This window comes from Canis lupus, chromosome 10 (assembly GCF_003254725.2).
Source record: "Canis lupus dingo isolate Sandy chromosome 10, ASM325472v2, whole genome shotgun sequence".
Lineage (NCBI taxonomy): Eukaryota > Metazoa > Chordata > Mammalia > Carnivora > Canidae > Canis > Canis lupus.
The window spans coordinates 49,140,705-49,165,291 of record NC_064252.1 but is presented as its reverse complement, the minus strand read 5'-3'; the positions used below and the strand labels follow the sequence as shown (position 1 = coordinate 49,165,291).

General features: G+C 42.6%; 1 protein-coding gene across 4 annotated transcripts in view; it reads right to left on the bottom strand.

Annotated features, from left to right (window-relative positions):
* PRKCE (protein kinase C epsilon) overlaps window positions 1-24,587 on the bottom strand; it is a 525,000-nt gene that overhangs the window by 140,455 nt on the left and 359,958 nt on the right. For all 4 annotated transcript variants that reach the window (XM_049115863.1, XM_025465791.3, XM_035695928.2 and 1 more), the window contains exons 7-10: window positions 18,143-18,285; window positions 15,504-15,600; window positions 12,611-12,810; window positions 9,823-9,996 (exon numbers count right to left, since the gene is read on the bottom strand). In XM_049115863.1, the coding sequence (XP_048971820.1) occupies window positions 9,823-9,996; window positions 12,611-12,810; window positions 15,504-15,600; window positions 18,143-18,285 (614 nt within the window). The remainder of the gene's footprint in view (window positions 1-9,822; window positions 9,997-12,610; window positions 12,811-15,503; window positions 15,601-18,142; window positions 18,286-24,587) is intronic.

Genomic DNA, 24,587 nt, shown 5'->3' with positions numbered 1-24,587 from the left:
ACAAGCTCTGTCTGGTTTGAAGTCTATCTTTGTAAAGGATATCAAAACTGATAATTGGATAAGGCAGAAGCTAAAGTTGATCGTGCCTGCTGTGTGCTAGAAACTGTGCTATGTTTTAATGAGACAACTGTAACACCTCCTGGTCGTTCTTCTAATGTGGGACCATTAGTCATTGAAAGTATGTCTGAATTTGGAACCAAGGACATCCTTGTGAACGTAAAAGCTTTGATCAAGGTAGAAGCGTTTACTGAGTGGAGCCTTGAAAAAGAAACATGAAACAGAAGGCCTGTTCACTGATTTTATCCTTGTTTTTCTGTGACTCACATGAGCAATAAGGAAGTCTGGAAGAGTCCTGTGTATGGTTCCCAGCGAGTTTCATTTTCAGAGATCTTTAGAATCTTATAAGATCACATTGTCTAACTCTGTGTGTCCAGCCCTGGCATTTCCTATGAGCTAGGAAATAGACGCCCATAGAAATATCCCAGAGTAGGCATCAGTGGCAGAACCAGAGCAAGAAGCAGAGTTTCCTGACCCAAACTGCCTGCTTTCCCAGATTCCATTTTCCCTACAAATCGGCAGGGCACAAACATACACAAATAGCTGAATGGACATATCCACCACTTGGCAAGATCTCAAAGTCAAAGCATTAAGGGCCTGCAGGGCCATCTAAAGCATCTGAGATCACTGGAACAAAAAGTTCAGGTTATATGAGGAAAGCCTATTGCTTAAGCTGAGTAATCTCAATAGATTGGCATCTACAAAACGCCCCATGTGGGAAACAACATCAGTCCACTATCAAAATTCAATATGAATCTAAAATTAGACACACTAAAAAAAAAAAAAGTAAATCCTGAAACCCAACAGATGGTGTTGGGTGGAGGCAGGAGTTCTGACGTCAACCAATGAGGAAACTGGCTTTGTTTGGTGAATGGGTTCGATGGCTTGGACCTCTGGTTTTAGATTTTAAGGTGAAACTTTGTATTTAAATTCGATCCTTGTGTACCCATCGGACTGTGAGCAAAGAACACCTCAGAAGTGTGCAGGTCACTGAACCTGACTGGCAGCGATCTAAGTTCACGTTTCTCATCAGGTCAGGGTTACCCCATCCATATTTTCTAGACATGGAGCCCTCTACTTTCTTCACAAGCAGGCTGGCCTTTTGGATGCACAGGGGATGTCACATGGCCTGTGGTGATTCCTCCTTCAGAAGTGCTCTCCTACTGCCCCTGGACACGTGGGGTTACTGACACAGCCTCCCTACCAGTACCTCTGCGGTCCCTTTCTCCTCCTCATCCATGCACATGGAACTGCCAACACTGTGCTTTCTAATCCTCACTTCCCCTAAGACCTCCAAGGAGCCCTTTACCACGAGAATAATCCCAAAGTCCTTGTGTTGTAAGAACTCCACAGAGCTGCCAGAGTTCCTCATGAACGTATCTTTCTCATGCCCTCCCACTGCAGGCCTCCTGCTCCAGCATACTCATTGTCTGTATACTGAGGGGTCTGTTTCTGCAAACCCCTCCTTCCCTATAGCTCCCTGTGCTCTGCTCCTCACCCTCCACCCAGCAACCCCCACAGGGCACATCTGTCACCCCCCCCCCCCCGTTCCCCAGTGGCCCTTCTCTCTCACAGGAGGTAAGGGTGGGGACCGTTGATCTGAGTCCCAGGCATGGCGCTTAGATAGCTGTGGGAGCCTGGCCACACTCCCACGCTGCTGAGCACCCTGACCTGCTCCTCATCTGCCCAAAAAGAGAGCCCCGGCACCATGTCCCATAAAACTTGTATAAGATTCATTAGGTCAGTTCTTGCACGAGGCTTGCTGCATAGTAGGTGCTCATTAAGTATAAGCCTCTCCTCCTTCTCATCACACGCTGGCTTTATTCTCAGTCACTGATTGATGTATATTATATCTCCCCTCCTTGAAGAGAAGAGTCACACTCTCTGCTATCTGCTAATTGTACCTGATAAGGTGCTGGCACAAAGCAGACCCTCGTGACCAACTTTCTCCTATTAGAGTAGCATCATATCCTAGTCACCTTCTATCTACTTCCCCCTCACTCTCTCTCTCAATCCTTCTCTCTGGTGGGAAACCTTTCTCAGCGAGCCAAACTGGTTTATACACATGCTTCTAGGTATTGTTTTCTCCAAACCCTTCTATTAATCATCCAACCAACTTAGAGACAGCACTCACAGAGAATCCGAGAGAGAATCTGCTTCCAAAAATTCCATCTCTATCTAAATCTCAGGAATGTGCCTGTTTTAACAATGGAAAGACATTTGTAATGGAAGCCTTCAGGCGCTGCTGCTGTATATACACATCAGATTATATGTGGGTAGGTAAAAATCATCAAGGTTTCCTCCAGACTCACGGAAGTTACAGCAGTTTTAAATGGTGGGTTTTTTTTTTTTAAGTGAAATTCTTTCTTCAGATAATATCTTTCTTGGAATACTAATGTGTGAAGCAGGTTAAAATGGGGGAGTGAAGATCCTCTTGCCACAGCACACCCAGGGTCTGTGTATCCAGATGCATATTCACATGCACGCACACACATAGCACCTCCACAAAACCGACTTGAAAACCTACAGCTTAGAGGGATATGCAAATAGGGGTGCCTGGGAGGCTCAGTCTGTTAAGTCTCTGACTCTGGATTTTGGCTCAGCTCATGATCTCAGGGTTGTGAGATCAAGCCCCACTTTGGCCTCCACACCGGGCATGGAGCCTGCTTAAGATTCTCTCTGCCCCTCTCCCTTTGCCATACCCCCTTCTCTCCCACTCTAAAAAAAAAAAAAAAAAAAAAAGAATATGAAAATAGTTCAGGAGAATGCCTAAGTCTATTCCTTAATGGTGATGAGTATTCACTAGATGTACATCTATACGTATCTACGTGTCAAGGGAGTATAAATCTGGTCAACCATATGTCAGTGTCAAATAGATTATTTACAATTTGTACTCAAGTTTATGTACAGGGAAACAAATATGAAGAGGTTGTTCTGTGGCAGAGAGACCAAAGCCATTTCTGGGCAGTGCATTCTGGTCCACTTACTGCTAGCATTAGCTCCACAAGAAGCCAAGCATGGACTGGCAACCTGCAACGCCCAGATGCAGCATTTTTCTACAAGAGGCCCTCACATATTGTAGAAACCTTAGAAATCATTTGATCGAAGAATATTTTAGTGACAACAGGAATAGTTACACCGTATCCTCCGGTAAAAAAAACTTCATCCTATAGAGTATGACACCAAGCTTGTAAATACAGATGTATAAACAGGTAAGTACTTTTAAACTCGAAACACATCAAAATGTTACTAGTCATTAGAATCATTCTTATTTTCTTGACCTTTACTCGATTTTCCAAATTTTCTACAGTGAACAAAAATCCTTTGTGATAAAAAAAGTTAAACATTATTTTTTAAAAGCCAAGGACAACAATTTCTGAAAAGAAAACAAAGCAATGAGTTCTAGGCAGTAGCTGCAGGCCAGCACTTTCCACATTGTGGTGTAATGACCACTTTCCAGTGAGGCTTCAAGAAGTTCCACGAGGCCAGGAAACCTAACTACCTCGGTTACCACTAACTCCCTCAGCAGGTAGCATGGTACCATGACACCCACAGTGGGTGCTCAGTAAGTGATGGCCGGGTGGACAAGTGTGAGGACCTCATCCTACCCCAGTCCATTCTGGATATACAGATAGTCCCTAACTTCCAACGGTTCAATTTAGGACTTTTTTGATTTACAATGATGTGAAAGCAATACACATTCAGCAGAAACCATACTTCTAATTTTGACCTTTTCCCAGGCTAGTGGTACGTGGCACTCTCTTTGGAGCTGGGCAATGGTAGTGAGCCCCACCCAGTTCCCAGTTAGCCACACGATCACGAGGGCCAACGACCCACGTACTTATAACAAATCAGTAGCCATACAACCATTCTGTTTTTCACTTCAGTACAATATTCAGTCAACCACAGGAGATATTCACCAGTTTATTGTAAAATAGGTTTCTGTTAGATGACTTTGCCCAACCGCAGGCTAAAGTGAGTGTTCTGAGCATGTTTAAGGTTGGCTGGGCTAGCTAACCTATCATGTTTGGTAGGTTAGGTGTATTAAATGCACTTTCTTTTTTTAAAGATTTTATTTATTCATGAGAGACACATTGAGAGTAAGGCAGAGACAGGCAGAAGGAGAAGCAGGCTCCTCTCAGGGAGCCTGATGTGGGACTCGATACCCGGATTCACACCTGAGCCGAAAGCAGATGCTTAACCATTGAGCCACCCAGGCATCCCTTAACTGTATTTTTGACTTAGGATTATATTCAACTTATGATGGGTTTGTCAGGACATTACTTAAGTAGAGAAAGATCTGTTATTCCTGAGCCCATGTCCTGTTTCTCCTCCCTTCTCTCTTGCACTTCCAGAAAACAGACACATTTCCAGAAATAGTCTGATGGATCCTGCTACCGTTGCCAGCTTAGAGAGCACTGTTTTTTTTTTTTTTTTTTTTTTTAATTCCAATCTCACTGAGTCCAAGTAAAACAGAGCTGTCGTCCATGAACCCTTTCTCCTGTGTGTGATAGCAAATGGAGACTGGGGAGAGGGGTTTGGAGACGAGGCTATCTGAGGTAGAGAATCTGAACAGCAGGAAGGAGCTTGGACAGCATAATGTGTGAACAGAGCTGCTGGGAAATCTCCATTCCAATCTAAATTCTATTATAGTCAAGTGGTAAGGCCTTGCTGGGCCTCCGTTTCCCACCTGGAAGAGACGGTGACCGTACTTGCCTCACAGAAACATGTTTAGAAACACGTGCAGTGGCTGATATAAGTGAAGGTATTGTGAAGAGCAACCGTCCTATCACATGCAAGGTTTCCTCGGAGGCAAAGAGGCAACAGCATCGTAGGTTAAGAGCCAACACACATACTGCTCTATCCTGGGGCGCGTGAACATTCATGAACGCTATAACCTTTTGTTTCGCCAGGCAGAAGGCATCCCGGTGTGCTTCAAGACCTGAGTCAGATCCTTCTCCTCGCTGAAGCCCTGATGGATTATGGAAACTCTTATCTCCTCTGACTGGCTGGGGCATGCCCGGCCTGTCCACACATAGACACATCCTACCCCGCCCCCCCCACACACTCTTCATTCTGTCTCTCTTCTCCATTCCTCCCCCTCCCTGCCTCCCTCCCTTGCTCACTCGCTCTCATCCCCCACAGCTCTCTATAGGCTGCAGACCACCCCTCCTCAAGAGGATAGTTTATCCCTCCCAATAGTTTGATTTGATAGCATCTTGACTTCCAGGTGGCTGCCTGACCCACAGACCAATTCATGGTGCTGAACATGTGAGTCTACTCTTGGGAGGCACCAGATCCAGTCAAAACTCCTCCAGCCTCTTCCACACTGGGCTGTTTCAGATGACAGGCTCTAGTAGGCGGAGTGCTTCATTCAATGGTTTCTTAGCTCTTTTAGACTTAATCTGACATAGTCATCTCCTTCAAAAAAATTGACCAATGGTCACATTTTTCACTTTGTTTTTTGCTTTTGTGTTCGCTGTCCTGCAGAGTTAATGATCAAAACAAACATCAGAGCTCCTTGCAACTATAAATTGTCCCTACACTGCCAACACCCCGTTTCTGTAGTTCTCGCCCCACACTCACACATATTATTAAAACTCATTTGAAAAATGTCTCCAGTTGCTTTTTAAGGATTTTTCCATTCTGCATTTCCCCCAGGGCAGCGAGGGAGGCTGGCCAAGGGAGATTCTCTAGGAGTTCACCCTCTGTTTCCTTTATAGCAGCTGAGAGAGGCACAGCCCTCCAGGAGCTAGCTTCCCAGGCCTGGCGGGAAATGCCAAATGGTGGGGGATGGGGATGATGAGGTAGAGACTAATATTTTTAAAGAGAAAAAATCATGGATGAAATTACTCAAGACAAGTTTTATGGGAGCCAGTCGGAAACAATGATTTCACAATGGGGATCACACACAGAATCTAAAAATGCCTGAGAATTTTATTTCCTTTAACTACAAAAACAAAAACAAAAACAAAAAGCAAAAACAAGCCCATCACTCAGTGGCTCTCCCATTCCTACTGTTCTGCGGGTGAGAGAGAAGCATGAAAAGGCAGTTTCCGAAGTCGCTCGTTGCCCTAAGCCCTGACTTTGACCAAGCCCATAACCTGTAGAGCCTGGCAGGGTGCCTGGCCCAGTGAAGCAGGTTCACAGTCCAGTAGACTCTTGAACAATGTAGCAGATGGGGCACCAAGGCCCCATGGTCAAAAATCCCCATGTAACTTTTGACTCCCCCCAAAGCTTTACCTATCGTCTACTGTTGAACAGAAGCCTTACTGAGAACAATAGTCCATTAACACATATTTTATAGGTTCTATTATATATTGTACTCTTATAATAAAGTAAGCTAGAGGAAAGAAAATGTCATTAAGAAAACCGTAAGGAAGAGAAGATATGTTTACAGTCCTGTACTCTCTCAAAAATAACCCACATATAAATGGACCAGCCCGAACCCATGTGGACTGAGGGTCAACTGTATTTCCATCCCCTCTACCAATCATCTGATCCCATAGGTGCAGGAATTTCCTTCTTCATCTCCCAAACACCCTCCACTGCCTCTCCTTCCTTGCTGTTGTTCAGCCACTATCATTTGCTTTTCTTCCTTCCAGATCCTTCAGAGAATGATCAGGGTACATGAACCAATGGCAAGTAGTACTGGCACAGAAAAGGCCAAATCATCCTTGAACCATACCTTCAGCAGGCTGTGGGGACCAGACCTAATTCATGACTTGACATCATGACTGGCACCAATAGGTTTACACAGTCATTGCCAGTGGTCACATGGCACCACCCCCACTTCACACACATCTAAGTCCCGTCAGGCAACCTGTGTAGTGTATGGCCTGAAGAAGCTATGTGCAAACCAGCAGAAGGTTCTCAAAGCATGTTTCTATGGGGGCCCTTTCTTCCTACACCTTGAAAAACAAAGGCTCACCTAAAAATGATTAAACCCGACTTAGCATTATTGCTGCTTCGTGTATCATAAAATAAAAGTCAAAGAAATCTTAATAGGATTGCAATTGGATCTCAGATTCCTTAATCATGTATTAGTCTTAGTTGAAACCAGGTTCAGGGTAACTCAGGAGTTGTCCTTTCTTTTCAGGAAAAATGAAACTAAAGCAGGACTGAGCTATGGCTACTGAACCTGGCTCCCATTCCCAGCCCAGACTGACCCAATCCTCCCCTCCTCAAAGTCTGGCTTGAGTTTTCAACCCACTCAAAAGTCCAAGAGCATCTCTCCTCTGAGTCCTCTTGGTTTGAACACCCCATGCCATGCTGTTTGCTGCCGTTTACTTACAGAAGGAGTATAAACTCCCCATCACTTATGGAGCAAACCCCTCCACTTTTTGCTGATAAGCCCAGAGCCAGCACCTACCTCACAGTCAGGTGAATGACTCTTTAAAACCATGACGACTGCTTGTCATAGGATAAGTCACATTTTCTAGAAGTTTGGGCTTTATAAAATGATATTTCATAAGACTGCTTTTATAGTAAGTTAAAGTCCTTTGGTAAGGTTAAAATGTGATTCACTTTTGAAAAATTAGATGAACATACACCTGTTGTGTAAAGTGGGGTGTCCTATGGTTCTACCAAATAATGGTGGCATGGGAGGTGGAGCAAAGGTTCTCCTATAACAGTGGCTGATATTGGCCTGAGAAAAAGAGTTAGTGAATCTCTAAACTACTAAAATCCCTTCTCTCCCAACCCTGTTCTCCAGCCCTCCAAACCCTAATATCTCCATGTCAGTTTCGTTATGGCTCCATCATAAAGGAAATTCATGGTGTTACTCAACACCATTTTGTGCTCCAAAAGCTGCCATACAATTAGAACCTTAGCCTTGGTGTTCTATAATACACCAAAGAGAACATTGCTGACATGGAAGACTTCCATTCCCACATTCATTCACCAAGAGGTGTAGGAAAGCTGACCCTCCATGGTGGCTCCCCAAGGATATTGGACCTCTTGGCAATGTGTCCAAAGAAAAAACTCCAGTGTATATCCCTACACAGGAAACCACCTCAGATAGTGAAAGAGAGGGCTACCTGCTAGAGGTAGGGGAATAGGGGAAAAAGGTCCCCCCCAGAGGGGACACTGTGCTGGGTCAGGCAAGAGAGAGTATGGGTGTGATATCAGAGCATGGTTCCACTGGACTGGGAGTTCCAGAGATCAGATGCCAAGTCCGTCTTGGCTAAAACAGAGTGTCTTAGGGGCAAAAGACTTCGACTCCTCTGAATCTGATTTTCTCACTGGTGCAAAAAGTATGGAAAGAAGAACGTTGATCATATGATCATGCTGGGCTCTGCATATGTGCTCATACATGCACAGACCCGTAAATATTATGCATTACATAAAACATGCCAAAAAAAAAAAAAAAAGATTGTCAATGAGTCCTGTACTTGTTTGGAAAAGGGATATTCAGATTTTCAGAAGGTACTTCTTATTCTCCTGAGAGATCAGAGGGATAGGAAAAATGCCATTAGATCGCTTTCACAGGGTGTAATAGGTGGTAGTATGGGTGGAGCTTAAGATAAAGTAATTGGGAAATGCTAGTTAAATAAAGGCAATCTCCGCCCTGCCCCCCCTGCAATTCTCCTCAAGGACTTTAATAAGAAAGTGTATGTTGAGAAAGTCTAAAAGAGATCAGATTGCAATTTCCCAAACTATGGGCCAGAGTCTTTTATGCTTAGAGTTTCCCAAGTGATGAAGATTCAGAGAAATACCCTTTGAGAAGCGTACCAGAGACTGTAAATTCCCTGAGGTCAGAGACTGGGCCTTGCTTACCAATGTAACTCCACACCTGGTACGTGGGGAGAATTCAATTAAATATAATAAAATAAAAATTTGCCAAATGACCAAACGAGTAATTGTTGAATTCAAAGTGAAAGATGTTATTGCAGTGACATAGAAGTGGGAGTATGCCAAAGGGCAAGGGACTGTCTCTCCATGATGGCACCCTTCATTGTCTGGGCTCCAGATGGGCACAGGAAAGTTTCAGGTCAGGTTGCCTATGCCTTCTCAGGAAGATAAGAGCTACAGGCACCATAAGGCATCCTCAAAGACTTTAATTTTTTTCCCCCAAAAGGGATAATAAATTAAGAGCTTCATGAAGAATTTTAGCATTTCTCTTCTTTACTAAGAATAAGTTTTAAAAAATCAATTATGATATTCACAGGTCAGACTCCATAATGCAGTTGCAGATTATTTTCATTTCTTTACTGCCACCTTCTGGTTCCCAGGCTCCTACATGGTAAATTTACAATCACATATTTATATTTCGCCAGGGCATTGTAAGCACTTGTCCACATCTCTTGCCTCCTGTGACATTACACAAGTCAGGAGTGGTTAGGGTGGCCTCAACTCCTTTCATTTGAAGGCAACAGAGAACATTAAGTGATTTGCCTAATGATAGAAAGTTAGGAGTAGAGCAAGGACTAATGATGACACCTGTTGGTTTTTCCAAGGAGCAAACACTGGATTTAGCCATTTGGTTTTGTCCAGCTACATCTGCAAAGAGTTCTAGTGCCCTCTCATCCCTCCACATGCACAACCTTGAATGGAAAATTCCATCCCCTTAAAAAAAGAGTATGCTGTTCAAATACGCCTGATCTTTTCAAGGGTAAAATCTGTTCCATTTTACAAGGCCTATGAGAAAAGAATATAGAAGATCTATCTAGAGGGTGTATAATTGATTTTCTTTTTATCAAGATGCCATCACATCACACAGTACTACCCCAAGATGGCGGCCCACCAGCTTCTTCCTAGACATACCTTGGTCTGAAAGCAGCAATAGAGTTGGGTTAGGTATGGGTGTTTCCGCGCCAGCGCCAAAATCCTCTTCTCTGTCATCGTGCAGTCTACGTCATCATCCTGGAGGATGACATCCTTCTTTAAGACCTTCACAGCATATACTTCATCTTTGCCTTTCAGCTCTGCCAACATCACCTGCAATAGACCCAAACCACTCCATCAATCTATACACAAGTGGAATCAAAAGAAAAGACACAAGTCAATACCAAATGCTTTAAAAACTAACTTTTTTCCCCTTCATTTTGAATAGGATAACATTAAAAAATGTTTAGAAAAAATGTCCATCCTAATACAGGTTCTCTAACTCATTTATTTATGTTTAACCTCTAGCAAAGGGCCACTGCAAAATAAAAAGTTCAACACATATCTGTTAAATAATTCATATGTTCATATATATTTGTCATACTCGCAATTATAGTATTGCACAAATAATATTTAACTGACATTAATAAGATGATAAGATTAATAAGATCTACATTGTCAGCATCATTATCAAGGTTGCTTACACACAACTGAAGTAAACATATTATGATTTATTTAACTATTTAACTCATATTAGGCACTTAAGCAAAAGCTGATTATTAAATGCTATAGAAATAAATTGGATTGTTTCTGTGATTATTTCTTCCTTTCTTTCTTTTTCTTTTTGGAAAATATCCTTAAGCTAGAAAGTCTTAGAAGTAGATTATAAGGTTAAATATTTTGCACATTTCTTTCAAATGGATGTACAATATAATCTGCCACTAGGGATGTAGAGATGTTTTAGTTTCATGGCAATGTACTCACATTGGGTGTTTTCACTTAAAAAGTGTTTTTGCTCATATAACAGGTGCAGAATATAAACTCAATGCTGTTTTAACTTGCAATGAAATTTTTAAAAAATTTTTCCTTACATTGTATTTGTGTGAACCATCAGTTTTATATGCAAGACAACTTTGTCTAGTTCTACCTACATTTCCCTATGAATTTGTATGAGTTTGGTATATAAAGACACATTTTGCTTTCTGCAGAGTTTTGTCTAAGCCTGGTTTATGATTTTCTGTTCGATAGCAAACAGGATCACTTGTCCTTATGTAGCTAAATCTGTCACGCTTGCCTTCGTGGTTCTTTTATCATGAAAAAAAAAATCACATTCCCAGTTGTCGCTGGGAATGTGATTCCTTCTACAGAAAGCAAACTCACAGTTCTATTATCTTCAAGTTTTCCTATCATTTGATATTTTTGCACTAATTTCTCCATGACATGACAAGTCTTTCTCCTTTTAAACACTCAAGTCCTACATCCAGTATTCCAGGGTGAGCTGCCAGGGCTCAAGAGCAATAATGCAGAAGCTTCAAGAGGGAATTCAGGGCACTAACTGAGGACGTTTCATTGCCCACACGTAATGCAAAATCTTGAAAACTGGCTCAAATATTGGCTGTGATTTTTCTTAAGAAACAACCTATATGCTCCAGAGCCATCCAAGTTCCCATCCTGCCCACATAGTATGGAGACCTGAAAACCCTGAGCCTGCTTGTTTCCCTTGAATCTTGTTCAAAATTAAGCTCACTCACAATCTGGGGTTACACCTGGGACCAGGGCACTGGGGCCGGTTTCTTATTTACGCAGTCTGTGAAGAATGTGATTGCTTCAGCACCTGCATTTAAGTATGCTCCTCCAGTTACCTTCCTGCAACCGCAATCTCAGGATGAGATGGGGCAGGTGAGGCAGGTGAGGCAGGGGGAGGCAGGCCCATACCCTGGAGGCTTCCAGAGCCATTCTGTTCAGTGAGCAGCAGAGTAGCTGGCTGAAGGGCAGGCTGCTGCTTTCCAGAGTCCTGGACATGTGAGGGCACGTGACTTGGGAGCCGCTGGGCTCAGTTGCTGGGCCCCGGAGGACGGCATGGAAAGGCACCTCCCAGCGACTCTAATCTTTGCAGAGCACAAGGGAATATTCAGGGATCTCAGCTGAAATGATAGCCAGCATTCTGGGCCCTCTGCCCTTCCATCTTCTTTCTAAAATCAACAGGGATTATATCCCCACGTCACTGTGCCATTGGCATGCTGCTTGGTCACCATGAAAGCCCCATGGCCACACGTGGCACATATACCTCATACGGCTCTGCTCGTCTCCATGTGGGGAAGGGAAAGGAGAGCAGTACCAAGGGCAAGATCCAAGACATGAGATGATTACTCTCATTTCTTGCCACGTGTGGAGGATAAACAGCATTTAGTAAGTGCCAGAAAAGTCAGTTAAATAGCATTTAACTTCCAAGATAATATATGCTCAGATTTGTTTTCAGCTCTAAGTTCACGGAGGGCAGATTCCAGAGTTCATTCTCAAAGTCTCTGTCATGAATTAAAGCCAGAATTTCAGATGGATCTCTGAAGAAGGGAAGAAATAAAGTGCTACTATCACAGATAACGGGATACCAAGCATACATAAAGCAATTTAAACTTTCCCAAGGGCTTTCTTTCTTTCTTTTTTTTTTTTTTTTAACCCAAGACCTCACTTGATGCCTGTGTCCCCATTTGGCAAATGAGAACACTGGAGTCCCAAAGAATTGAAGTGACTACCTTGAAGTCCTTCAGCTAATTAGCAGCAGATCCCAGGCTCCCACCTGCGTGGCTGCAGGCCTTTTCCACCGAACAAGGAAGGAAGCCACGACAAGACCAGGCTGAAATGCTCACAGCTTAATCTTAGATCAGACAGATGAGGCAACGCCACGGGGCAGAGAAAGTCAGCGGTTGTACCCACGCACGCCACAGACCTTGCCAAAGCTGCCTTTGCCCAGCACCTTGATGAAGGTGAACTCATCCAGACCCAGGCGCTTGGCCTGGCCCTGCCGCACTTCGCCATTCTCGCCGGGGCTCGCCAGCTGGCCATCGCCGCATGCTGCTGCCCTGTGCTCCTCCCCTCGGTTGTCAAAGGACAAGGCCTTCCGGATGTTGTTTTCAAGTTCTTTTATTTCTAGGGCCAAGGGTGACAAGATCTCACATTAGTGCATACCCTCAAGATCCCTTCCCACTAGGACTCAGCACTCAGACCGCCCCCCCCCCCCAACCCCCACCACGAGGTCTCAGCCCGCTTCGGATTCTTCATAGCAACAGATCCGGCATGGGCCTTCACACGGTCCATCGTTTGCTCTACATGCTTCCATTGGCACCTAACATACAGCAGGGGCTGGGTATGCAAAGAGGAGGAGGACACAGCTCCCACTGGCCAACACCTTCAGATTACACAGAAACCCACGGCCCTCTCTCTAAAAGCCCCCTTTGGCTAGTGGCTTGTCCTGTTATTCTAGGTGTAGTGCAGGAATGCTGGCCTTCTCTGGAACCCTGCAGAGTCTCAAAGACAACAGGCACCCTTTGAGTTCCCTTTGAAAAGTAGAACAATGACTCATCAAGAATAGTCATCACGGTAATCATTGGTCATGTAACTGTATAGAAGCCTTTGGAAAGACTGGGAAGCCTTTGACTTCTAAAGGATTTTACTTGGCCCTATTGTTGCATTTATTTTAATACCCATCTCCCACAAGGTTCTTAAACAAGATGAGCCACTGGCTTATCATTAACTCTAGATGAGTTCCCGAGAGTGACATGTTGCAAATTTATCTCAGACGGGGCAGGGATTCCTCGGTACTATTTCACAACCACGGGGCAGTCTTGTGCCCCTGCGGAGCATGTGACCTAAACTACCTGGCGGTGATAACACTGGATGACCCTTGACCTTTCCTGTTTGAGCAAGCTCTATTGTTAGCTATTCATTCACCAAGACACACACGCCTCAACGCAGAACTGGGCACCACAAGCATAATCCAATTTTAAGAGATGCTCATGAATACTGGGATGCTAGAAGGGGAACACAATCCATTAACCCTTGGGAATCAGAATCAGGTGCTGCTTGACATAAAGAGATCTTCAGCTTCTTTTCAGAAGGACGGAGGCCCATAAGAGCTTGCTCCAGGAAGGGAGATCTTTCCTAGATCTGCTGGGGCAGAGGGGAAGGAGGGGTAAGGAAGGCTCCTGAGTCCAAGGCTCTCCCCTTGCCAATTCAGCCATTTCCTATCACTCATTCCCTACGGAGTATAAACTCTAGTCTCAGCAAACAGCTAAAAGTCTCAGTTTCCAAGGCAAACTATTAAATGGATTTGGGAAAACAGAACTTGGGTGTTTAGGGATTCCAAAGCTTGAAGAAAAAGTCATTCTGTGTATTCTTACAAGGGAAGGAAGAGAATCGGTGTATTATCTTGGTGCTGTATCAATTCTGTGTCTTGCTAAGAGGGCCTTTGCGTCTCTGTGCCCACACCACTGCTGGCTAATACTGGTGTGTGTGCTGAGCAGAGACACACAGGTAATAGGTCTGGGCAGCATGCCAGGCAGGAGCCAGGCCTAGAAGCTACATTCTACCTCACTCTCACTGGGGTGTCTACCATATAACGCTGTCTCCTTGAAGTTCTCGAAGGAAGACTCAGCACTACAAAGGGACACATGAAAACACCCATGTGGATTCCAGGATGACACCTGCAAGTTTGGAGGACCCAGCATCACACCATTGGATTATGAACGGGTCAAATCGTTTTTGCAATGAGGCAGAGAAGAAATCTAATCAGAGCAGTAAGAAGAGGGACTCAGGCCAATTACTCTGTGGCCCTGCAGCTATTTTGTTTACTCCTGGGTAAGCTGAAGTGGGTCACCACAATGACCCTCAGGGAGGGTCTGATGGCGCTGATTAGGAGACTGGGCTCCCGAAGCCAGAAGGGGTAAGGTCTCGCCCTCATCACTGACTTAGTTCCAGGCCTTTGGATAGAACTTTTGGACTTTCTGATCTTCCATTCCCACCCTGTGTCACAGGGACAGGGATGGAGCAGCGAGACAGAGTTGGTGTGAGCATAAGATTTAGATACTGAACACAAAGGGGGCACTCCTGTCACGCATGCAACGATGGTTATGTTATCCCTGCTCTGCAAAAGCAGCACACATCCCTCTCCAGGGACATCTGGTCATCAGAGGGGAAGGTTTTCAATGTGCTGGTCTCCCCTCAGCATTCTGGAATGCCTGCGGAATTCAGTGACTTTGACTACGTTAAGCATATTCTTATAAGAAAGAAGGGCACATCCTCAGCTGAGCTTTAGGAAGGGGTCAGGCCTAGAGCTGGCTTCCTCCCTCTTCTTAGTCTGTTCTTGGGCTCTGAGCTTCTGTCCCTGCCTGTCCATAGGCCACAGCAGGAGGCGAGCCCCTCCCCCAACCCTTGCCCTGCTCTCAGGTTTTGGGGTGATGATCAGAGTCAGGAAGGAAGGAAGGGAGTGGTGGCGTGCAGCTGAGTGGCACAGTGGATGGAATGACAGGTATGGGAGCAGGCTGTGGGGCACTTTCCTATACTTGGAGCCCTGGAAAGAGGTGAGGGTAAAGAAAGAACCACATCATCACCTGCTCTTTCTCTCTTGCCCTGGGGCCTGGTCAGGGTTTAATAGCTATTTAAGAGTCTCTCCCTCAAGACAGCCTTGCAGAGAGAAAGAGCAGCTAAGGAGTAAAGAGAGGGTGTCTGAAGCCCTTCCTGGGCGGTCGTTCTGGCTAACAAGGCCATTCTTGGGTAGAGAGGCCTCAACCTCCTCAGTGCTCCCGATGACATTGCTCAGAGGAAAGCAGATCTGAGGGCCTCACCCTGGTCACAAGGGGAGGTGGGGGCTGACTTGGATCGATCTTCCTCAGATGGCGAGCTTCCAGAAGTGGGCTGCGGGGACTCGGCGCCGGCAATGAGCTAGAGAGAGGGAGAGAAAGAGGGAAGACGTGAGAAGGGAGGTGGGAGCTTCCCTGAGACCAGAAGCATGGGGCTGCTGCGGGGAGCAAGGGCTGTAGGAGGGGTCCAGGCTACGAAGCAGCACCTGCTGAACTGATATTCTGAGAGCAGACTCCGCTTTCATTAGACAGTTAAAGGGGGACTGTACCGGGTGCTATATGGAAGCGGCGAGTCTCTATATCATACGCCAGAATCTAATATTACACTGAATGTTAACTAACTGGAACAAAAATTAGAGAGAGAGAGAGAGAGACTGCAGTTTGTTTCATTTTCATTCTATCCAACCACAACCGACCTGTCTAAGCAAAGCACAACTGTCCCCCTTCCATAGAAACCTCCCTCACCTATGCAAGCAACGCAAGTTACCGCACCCAAAGCAACTCAACACTTGTTTCTAACACCTGTTGGGCACTTATCCATCATCTTGTTCAGCTGTATTTAGTTAATGGCATCTGCATGTAGATACTGTGTGGGGCTCTCAGGTAGACTATAGTCTCTTTGAAGGTAAGACTATCCAGTATTTGTGTTGCTCCTGGTGCCTTGCACAAAATGATACCTTTAGTAGGAGCTCAATAAATATTTTTAGATGTATTGATATTGGTCGGCAAATTTTAATAGACCACCCCCCAGGGAAGCCTATTTCCTGGCACAGATGCTGGCACACCCATCTTAAATTCCCACTAAAATCAGAGGTTTGGACTAAGCGGGTCATGAACAGTTTTGCTTTATTTTACTCTTGATCTTGTCTGCACACGTCCTTCTGGACAATGGAGTACTTGCAAGGGGCAACATGAAGACAACACCCTAGGAAGCCTAACATTCTTGCAAAGAAGCCCTTTTAGCTTCTCTGACCAACGGTACTTCTTTCCCTTCCTCTCACATGAAGTTGAGCTACTACTTGGGTCATGTGGCTTTTTCCAGCTTTTGCACCAGAAGCAATACATCAATAAAAATATCAGAATCCTTTAGTCTTTAACTCTGTCTCTTGAATTTCTCCATGTTGGCCTCTTAGCCCCAGGTTCCCCCAAATCTAAAACAGACAGATGATGTCTACTTATTGGCATTATGGCCCATGTAAGTCGGAGGGAGAGGGCAGGTGTGTATTGCATTTTCTCTTAAATGTTTCATGACAATAATGATTCTGTCTCAATTTACTTCTAGCAAGGAATAAAGCCATCTCTCCTGAAAAGGCCTCTCCCTAGAGCTCATAAATGTGTGTGTCCAACACTGTCATCACAGGGTGTTTGTTTAACCTGCCTCTTTGGTGGGGGCCTAGCATTCTTGGGTGCTGACATTCTGCTTACAATTGCAATGTCTTGGGTCAATAACTAAAGCCCTGTTTCTACTAGTGGGATTTATAGAGCTAAGAGCCACCAGAAGCACAAAAATCTCATAGCTAACTCCAACCAGAGAGAGAATTCTTTTTTTTCCAACCCTTGCAAAACAGTTTTGCTTATTGGGAAGGTAGAGAGAGAGGAGTTTAAAGAGATGGAGACAATCCAAACCTCCCTATTCAGGGGAAAGAGCTCTCCTGAGATGCACCAGGGAAAAGGTGGACAGTTCTAAAAAGGAGAAGGGAAACAGAGTTCTTCAGAAGATATTTCAGGGCAGGATCTAGGGAAAATATTTAGGAGTCAAAATTCTAGAGCACCCCAAGACAGACTTGCTTTTCTGGTAAGTGCTTGAGAATGCCTGAAACTAGGAAACGAGGGTCACTGCCCACCCCCGACCCCCACCAGGATTTCTTGCCCAGTTAACATGGTTCCGATTTTCTCATAACTTATTTTTTGGAAGACTCTTACATTTTTCTAGGCTGGAAGCCAAGGCCAAGGAGGACCTTCAAACGAAATGCTATGGATGCCTTTAGCTCTAGTTACATCTGCAGGCCCTGGCTTACCAAAATAACATCTTAGCCAATGGACCTCTTCCTACTGACATTCAGAATGTCACATGGATAGAGACATGGGTCTATGGAGACATGGAGACTTTGGGTCTCCAAAGAAAGGCCCAGATGTTTCATGTGGTGGGGCATTAACAATATCCCCTAGGTGGCTGAGTGCCAGCACTACCACAAATCTTCTTGGCCTGCTCCCTAGGAAAGAATGTGGTCCCAACTCTTCATCCATGTATCCTCATTACGGTGATGCCAGGGGCAAAGTTCAAACACTAACATTGCTTTCGTGCTAGTTCTGGATGCAGATACACCTACTTCCTTTTCTAGAACTGTGCTTTTTCTAGAGAGAACTCCAAAGTCCTCATCTCAGAGATTAGGTTCCCCTGAGGAACAGGACACTTGAGATTTGCTATTTGCTTTGTTTTCCCCCTACTTCTGGAACAAAAGGAGACTTTAATGTCACCTGCCTGACCACTTTTTTTCCTTCCCTTTAAGCACATGCTGTTTTGAGTACAGTCTCAAACCCAGGGATCTCAGAACCTCACTTCAGGGGGACTCTTGGGAAGCCAGCACGAAGAGCCCTGGAGACACCACCAAATAGGCAGTTACCTTTTTCCTCCTCTGGCCGCTGTTGGTGATTTTGTCTGGAGTGACACCTAGATCAGCCAAAACCTTGGCAATTCCTCTGGCATCCACTCCACAGTTGGGGGCCACGTTGGTCTCACAGCGCCGGTGAACATTCATCTTGCAGACTGTAAGGAGACACAGAGAGGAGACTTCCAATGTTCATGACCGAAAATGTTACCTTGTTTTATTTTTTTAATTAATTAATTTATTTGATTTTTTGTTTTGTTTTTTAATTGTACAAATAATACATGTTCATTTGATAGAATTTGGAAAATGCAGAAAAGAGAAAAATAAAAACTACCCATCATCTCATCACACAGAACTAAAAGCATCCATCAAACCACTGTCCAGAGACAACCACTGTTTATGGATAAATATCACATTATATTTCCTTCTAGGGAGCAGAACACTGACTATAAAAGAACTTAACTGGTTTATTTGGAGAAAGTCCATTTGGATCCTGAGCACAAATGGGTTGCATATATACAGTGCATGCTACTACTTTGCTAAAATGTGGGAGTATTACCAAGAGAGAAGTGCACAGTAGAGCCTACTGAGATGCTGATCCCAACATGAGGACATTGAACGAAGTGACCTCCAAGGTTCCTTTCAAATCAAAAATCCAATTTCAAAGGAACAAAAGTCATGCTTCAAAGTCTTCTCCCCCCCGCCCCCTCAATCACTTAGTTGTCAGTATAGGATATCAAAAGTGAAAAACATCAACTGGTTTCCAGTATAGCATGTAAGGCACTAAGACAACGTCATTCGGTCCTTAGAAGTACGAAGCTGAACAAATTGAAAAATCAACAACTCTTCTCAGGTCTACCAGAGAAGTAAGGTCACGGCACACTGCTGCCACCAAAATGACCAAGACAGACAGGCAGCTACCATGAACTACAACTCACTGGGCAGAAACTCCCCAGCAGCAACCCCTGTGGGAACCAGCACCAGGGCAGGGGAATTGGAACTGAAATTGGCAAAACATGGGAGTCTCGAAGTGGACAAGGCTGAGTCCAAACCCTGGGCAGACCCAATTAGAGGGGGCCCTCACAACTTTGTCCATTTTGCTTCTAGGAGTTTGACCAGGTTCTCACAGTGAACACTGGGGAAATATTACCTTAAGTTTCTGCCAGGGGGAGGGGAAAAGGAACCACTGAATACTCAGTTCTTAACAAGGCCTGCTTTTAGGAGAAACTATTTTACCACAGCCTAAACTATTGTAGTTTTATCAGATCCTACCTGACCCTAGGGATAGGAAAATACCCTACTCTAGCCTGTTTAGCTTTCCATGTGGGAGAAGGGAAATACCCAACCCAGTTCCTTCTAGCTAGCTTTCCATGTGGAAGAAGAAAAGTACCCAACTCCAGCCCACTCCAGTCATTCTGTCCCACCTAAGTGGGGAGGAAAAAGCCCCTTGAGTAACACTTAAAAGCTTATAGTTCAGAGGCACAGGTTCATGGAAAGACTGAGATCCAATCATAAGACTCTAGAATGTTTTCCCTCTCCCCCACATTCACCAACACATTACTAAAGGCCTATTTCCTGCAATTCCTTTTACCCAGTACATCATGCCCAGCTATCAAGAAAAAGTTCAAAGACATTCTAAAAGGCAAACACACACAGGTAGAAGAGACAGAACAAGCATCAGAACCAGATTGAAACAGGGCAGGAATATTGGAATTATCAGACCAGGAATTTATTTATATGTTTTAAAATTTTATTTTAATTTACTTTTTAAAGAATTTATTTGTGAGAGAGAAAGAGGGAGCAGAGGGGCAGAGGGGAAAGGGGAGGGAGAGGCAGACTCTGCACTGAGCATAGAGCTTGATGTGGGGCTTGATCTCACAATCCTGAGATCATGAGCTGAGTTGAGACTAAGAGTCAGATGCTCAACTGACTGAGCCTCCCAGGAGCCTCTCAGACCAAGAATTTAAAACAGCTGTGATTAATATATTAAGGGCTCTCATCAATAAAGTAGATAGCATGTAAGAACAATGCACCATGTAAGCAGAGAAATGTAAATTCTAAGAATCAAAAGGAAATTCTAGAGATCCAAAACATTGTAACAGAAATGAAGAATGCCATTGCTGGTCCGACTGGTAGAATGACACAGGTGAGGAAATAATCTCTGAGTTTGAGAATACATCAATAGAAACTTCCAAAACAGAGAGGCAAAGAGAAAGAAAAGACTAAAGAAACAGACTAAGAACTGTATCATGTGTGTAATGGAAACACCAGATGAAGAAGACAGAGAGAGAAATAGAAGAAATATTGAAGCAAAAATGACTGAGAATATCCTCAAATTAATGTCAGACACCAAACCACAGATCCAGCAAGCTCAGAGAATACCAAGCAGGATATATGACAAAGACAAAACACAATAACACACTTCACCTAGGCCTATCATACACAAACTTCAAAAAAACCAAAGATAAATGAAAATAATCTTGAAAGAAGCCAGAAGGAAATAACACCTTGACCTACAGAGGAGCAAAGATAAGAAGTGCATCTGACTCATCCCCAGAAACCATGCAAGCAAGAAGATAACAGAGTGAAATATTTTAAGTATTGAGAAAACCCCCCACCAACATAGAATTCTGGACCCTGTGAAATTATTCTTCAAAAGTGAGGAAGAAATAAAGACTCTAGGCAACCACAAACATAAGTAAAAAAAAAAAAAAAAAGGAGTAACTAGTATGCTAAAAAAGGAGAGAAAATGGAATCATATGAAATATTCAACTGAAAATACAAAAAGTAGAAAAAAGTGGAAAATGAAAATAGGAACACAGAACAAGGGTATCAAATGGAAAACAGGAGAAAAAATGGTAGTTATTAGTCCAACTATATCAATAATCATTTTAAATGTCAATGGGCTAAATACAGTTGACCATTGAAAACACAGGGGTTAGGCATGCTGACCCTCTGCATAGCCAAAAATCCAAATAGAACTTTAACTTCCTCAAAACTACACCCATTAACTACTAATGGCCTTCTGTAGACTGGAAGCCTTCCAGATAATATAAACAGTTCATGAAACATATTTTGTATATAAAATGTACTATATGCTATATTCTTTCAACAAAGCCAGAGAAAAGAAAATGCTATTGAGAAAATACTAAGGAAAATACATTCACAGTACTGTAAAAAAAAAAAAAAAAAAATCCACACATAAGTGGACCTATGCAACTCAAACCTGTGCTTTTCAAGGGTCAACTGTACATCACTTAAAAGAGATTGTCAGAGTGGATCAAAAAACAGGATAGACCCAATTATATTTAATCTAGAAAAAACATACTTTAGATACAAGACACATGTAGATTAGAATTAAATCCATGGAGAAATATATACTGTGCTAACACTAATTAAAAGAAAGCAGCAGTAGCTATGTTTTATTATAGACAGAGCAGACTTTAGAGTAAGGAAAGTTATCAGAGATAGCAAAGGGCTCAATTCTCAAAGAAGATATTAAATCTTTAATGTGCATGCATCTAACAGCAGAGTATCAAAATATGTGATGCAAAAACAGAACTACAAGGAGAAATAGATGAATCTACTATTGTGGTTAAAGACTTTAACATTCCTCTATCAGAAACAGACAGATCCAGAATGCAGAAAATCAATAAAGACATAGTCAAAGTCACAGCGTTATCAATGAACTAAATATAACTGATTACTATATCTAGCAACTACTTCATTCAACAACAGCAAAATACACATATTTCTCAAGCTTACATGAACATTTATCAAGACCACATTCTTAGCCATAAAACAAACGTTACCAAATTTAAAATAATTTAAAAAACATCATACAATGTCTGCTCTCAGACCACAGTGGAATTAGTGATCAAAAACAGGAAAATGGTTAGAAAATATTCAAATACTTGGAAATTAAATAACACACTAATAAATAACACCTGGGTAAAAAAGGAAATCTCAAGAGAAATTTAGAAATATTTTGAACTGACTGAAAGTAAAAACACAACTTCTCATAATTAGCAGTATACCTCAAAACCATTCTTTTTTTAAAAAGATTTTATTTATTTATTCATGAGAGACACAGAGAGAGAGAGGCAGAGGGAGAAGCAGGCTCCATGGATGGAGCCCAATGTGGGACTCAGTCCCGGTACTCCAGGATCACGCCCTGAGCCAAAGGCAGACACTGAACTGCCAAGCCACCCAGGCATCCCTCAAAACCATTCTTGAAAGACACAAACTACTAAAACTCACAAAATAAATACATAATGTAAAAGGTCAATATCTATTAAACCAATCAAGTCAATAATTAATAATTTCCCAAAACAGCACCAGGCCCAGATGGGTTGACTAGTGAATTTTATCATTTAAACTAGAAATTATACCAATTCTCTACAATATTTTCTAGAAGATGAAAACAGAAGGGACATTATAAGAAAAGACAATTACGCCCAACATCTCTCATGAATATAGATGTAAAAATCTTCAACAAACCAGCAAATTGAATCCAATAATGCATAAAAAGAAATATAAGCCATAAACAAGTAGGATTTATTTCAGGTATTCAAAACTAGTTCAACATTTGAAAATCAATTAATGTAATCCTTCAGAGCAATAAGCTAAAGAAGGAAAAAAATCACATAATCCTACTGATAGATGCAGAAAAAGCATTTGGCAAAATCCAAGACCCACTCATGATCAAGTCTCTTAGCAACCAAGAAATACAGAAAAAATGTCTCAACTTAATAAAGAATATCTACAACAAAACTACAACTAATATCATACTTCCCCATGGAAAAACTAGAAGCTTTCTAGTTTTAAGTACAAGGCAACAATATCCCCTCTCACTAGCCCTTTTTAATATTGTATTGGAAGTACTAGATAATGCAATAAGAAAAGGAGATAAAAGATATACTGATTGAAAGGAAGAAATAAAACTCCCTTTATTCACAGATGACATGGTTGTCTATGTAGAAAATCCCAGAGAATTTACAGAAATTTTCTGAAACTAATAAGCAATTATAACAAGGATGCAGGATACAAGGCTAATCTACAAAGCTCAATCATTTTCATATATACCATCAATGATCAAGTGGAATTTGAAATTTAAAACATGATATTTATATTAGCACCTAAAAAAATGAAATACTTAGGTATGAATCTAACAAAATATGTACAAAGTCAATATGAGTAAAACTATGAAACTCTGATGAAAGAAATCAAACAAGAACTAAATAAATGGAGAGATAGTCCATGTTCATGAGTAGGAAATCTCAGTGCCTTCTCAAGGCATTCTCAATAAAAATCCCATGAAGTTATTTTGTGGATATTGATAAACTGAATCTAAAGTTTATATGGAGAGGCCCAGAAGAGCCAATACAATATTGAGAAGAGCAAAGTTCAAGGATTGAGACTACATGACTTCAAGACTTAATCTAAAGGTATAATAATTAAGACAGTGTATATTGGTGAAAGAGAAGACAAATAGATCACTGGAACAGAATAGAGAGCCAGAAAGAGATCCCCACAGTTATACAACTGATCTTTAACAGAAGAGCAAAGGAAATACAAGGGGGCAAAGATTTTTTTTTTTCCAACAAATGGTACTAAATATCTAGACATCCACATACACAAAAACAAATCTAGACAAAGACTTTACACTCTTCACAAAAACTAATGGTTCACAGACCTAAAAATAAAACTCAAAACTATGAAACTCCTAGAAGATAGAAGAAAATCTAGGTGACCTTAGGTATAGTGATGACTTTTAAAGTACAACCCCAAAGGCACGATTTGAAAGAAAGAACTGATAAGCTGGATTTCATTAAAATTAAAGACTTCTGCTCCCTAAAAGACATTGTCAAGAGAATGAGAAGATAAGCCATAGACTGAGAGAAACTATTTGCAAAGGACACATCTGATAAAGGACTGTTATCCAAAACATTAAAAGAATTCTTAAACCTCAGGACACCTGGATGGCTCAGTGGTTGAGCGTCTGCCTTCAGCTCAGGGCATGATCCTGCGATCCCATAACAGACTCCTCACAGGGAGCCTGCTTCTCCCTCTGCCTAAGTCTCTGCTTCTCATTCTCTGTATTTCTCATGAATAAATAAATAAAATCTTAAGAAAAAAAAAAAGAATTCTTAAGCCTCAACAATAAGAAAATGAACAATCCAATTCAAATATGGGCAAAAAGCCTAAGCAGAAACTTCGCCAAAGATATACAGATGGCATCCAAGCGTAGGAGAAAATGCTCAACATTATATGTCATGAGGGAAGTGCAAATTAAAATGACAATGAAGATACTGCTACGCACTTCTAAGAATAGCCCAAATCCAAAACACTGACACCAAATGCTGGTGAGGATATGTATGAAGCAACAGGAAATCTCATTCATTGCTCGTGGGAATGCAAAATGGTGCAGCCACTTTGGAAGAGTTTGGCAGTTTCTTCC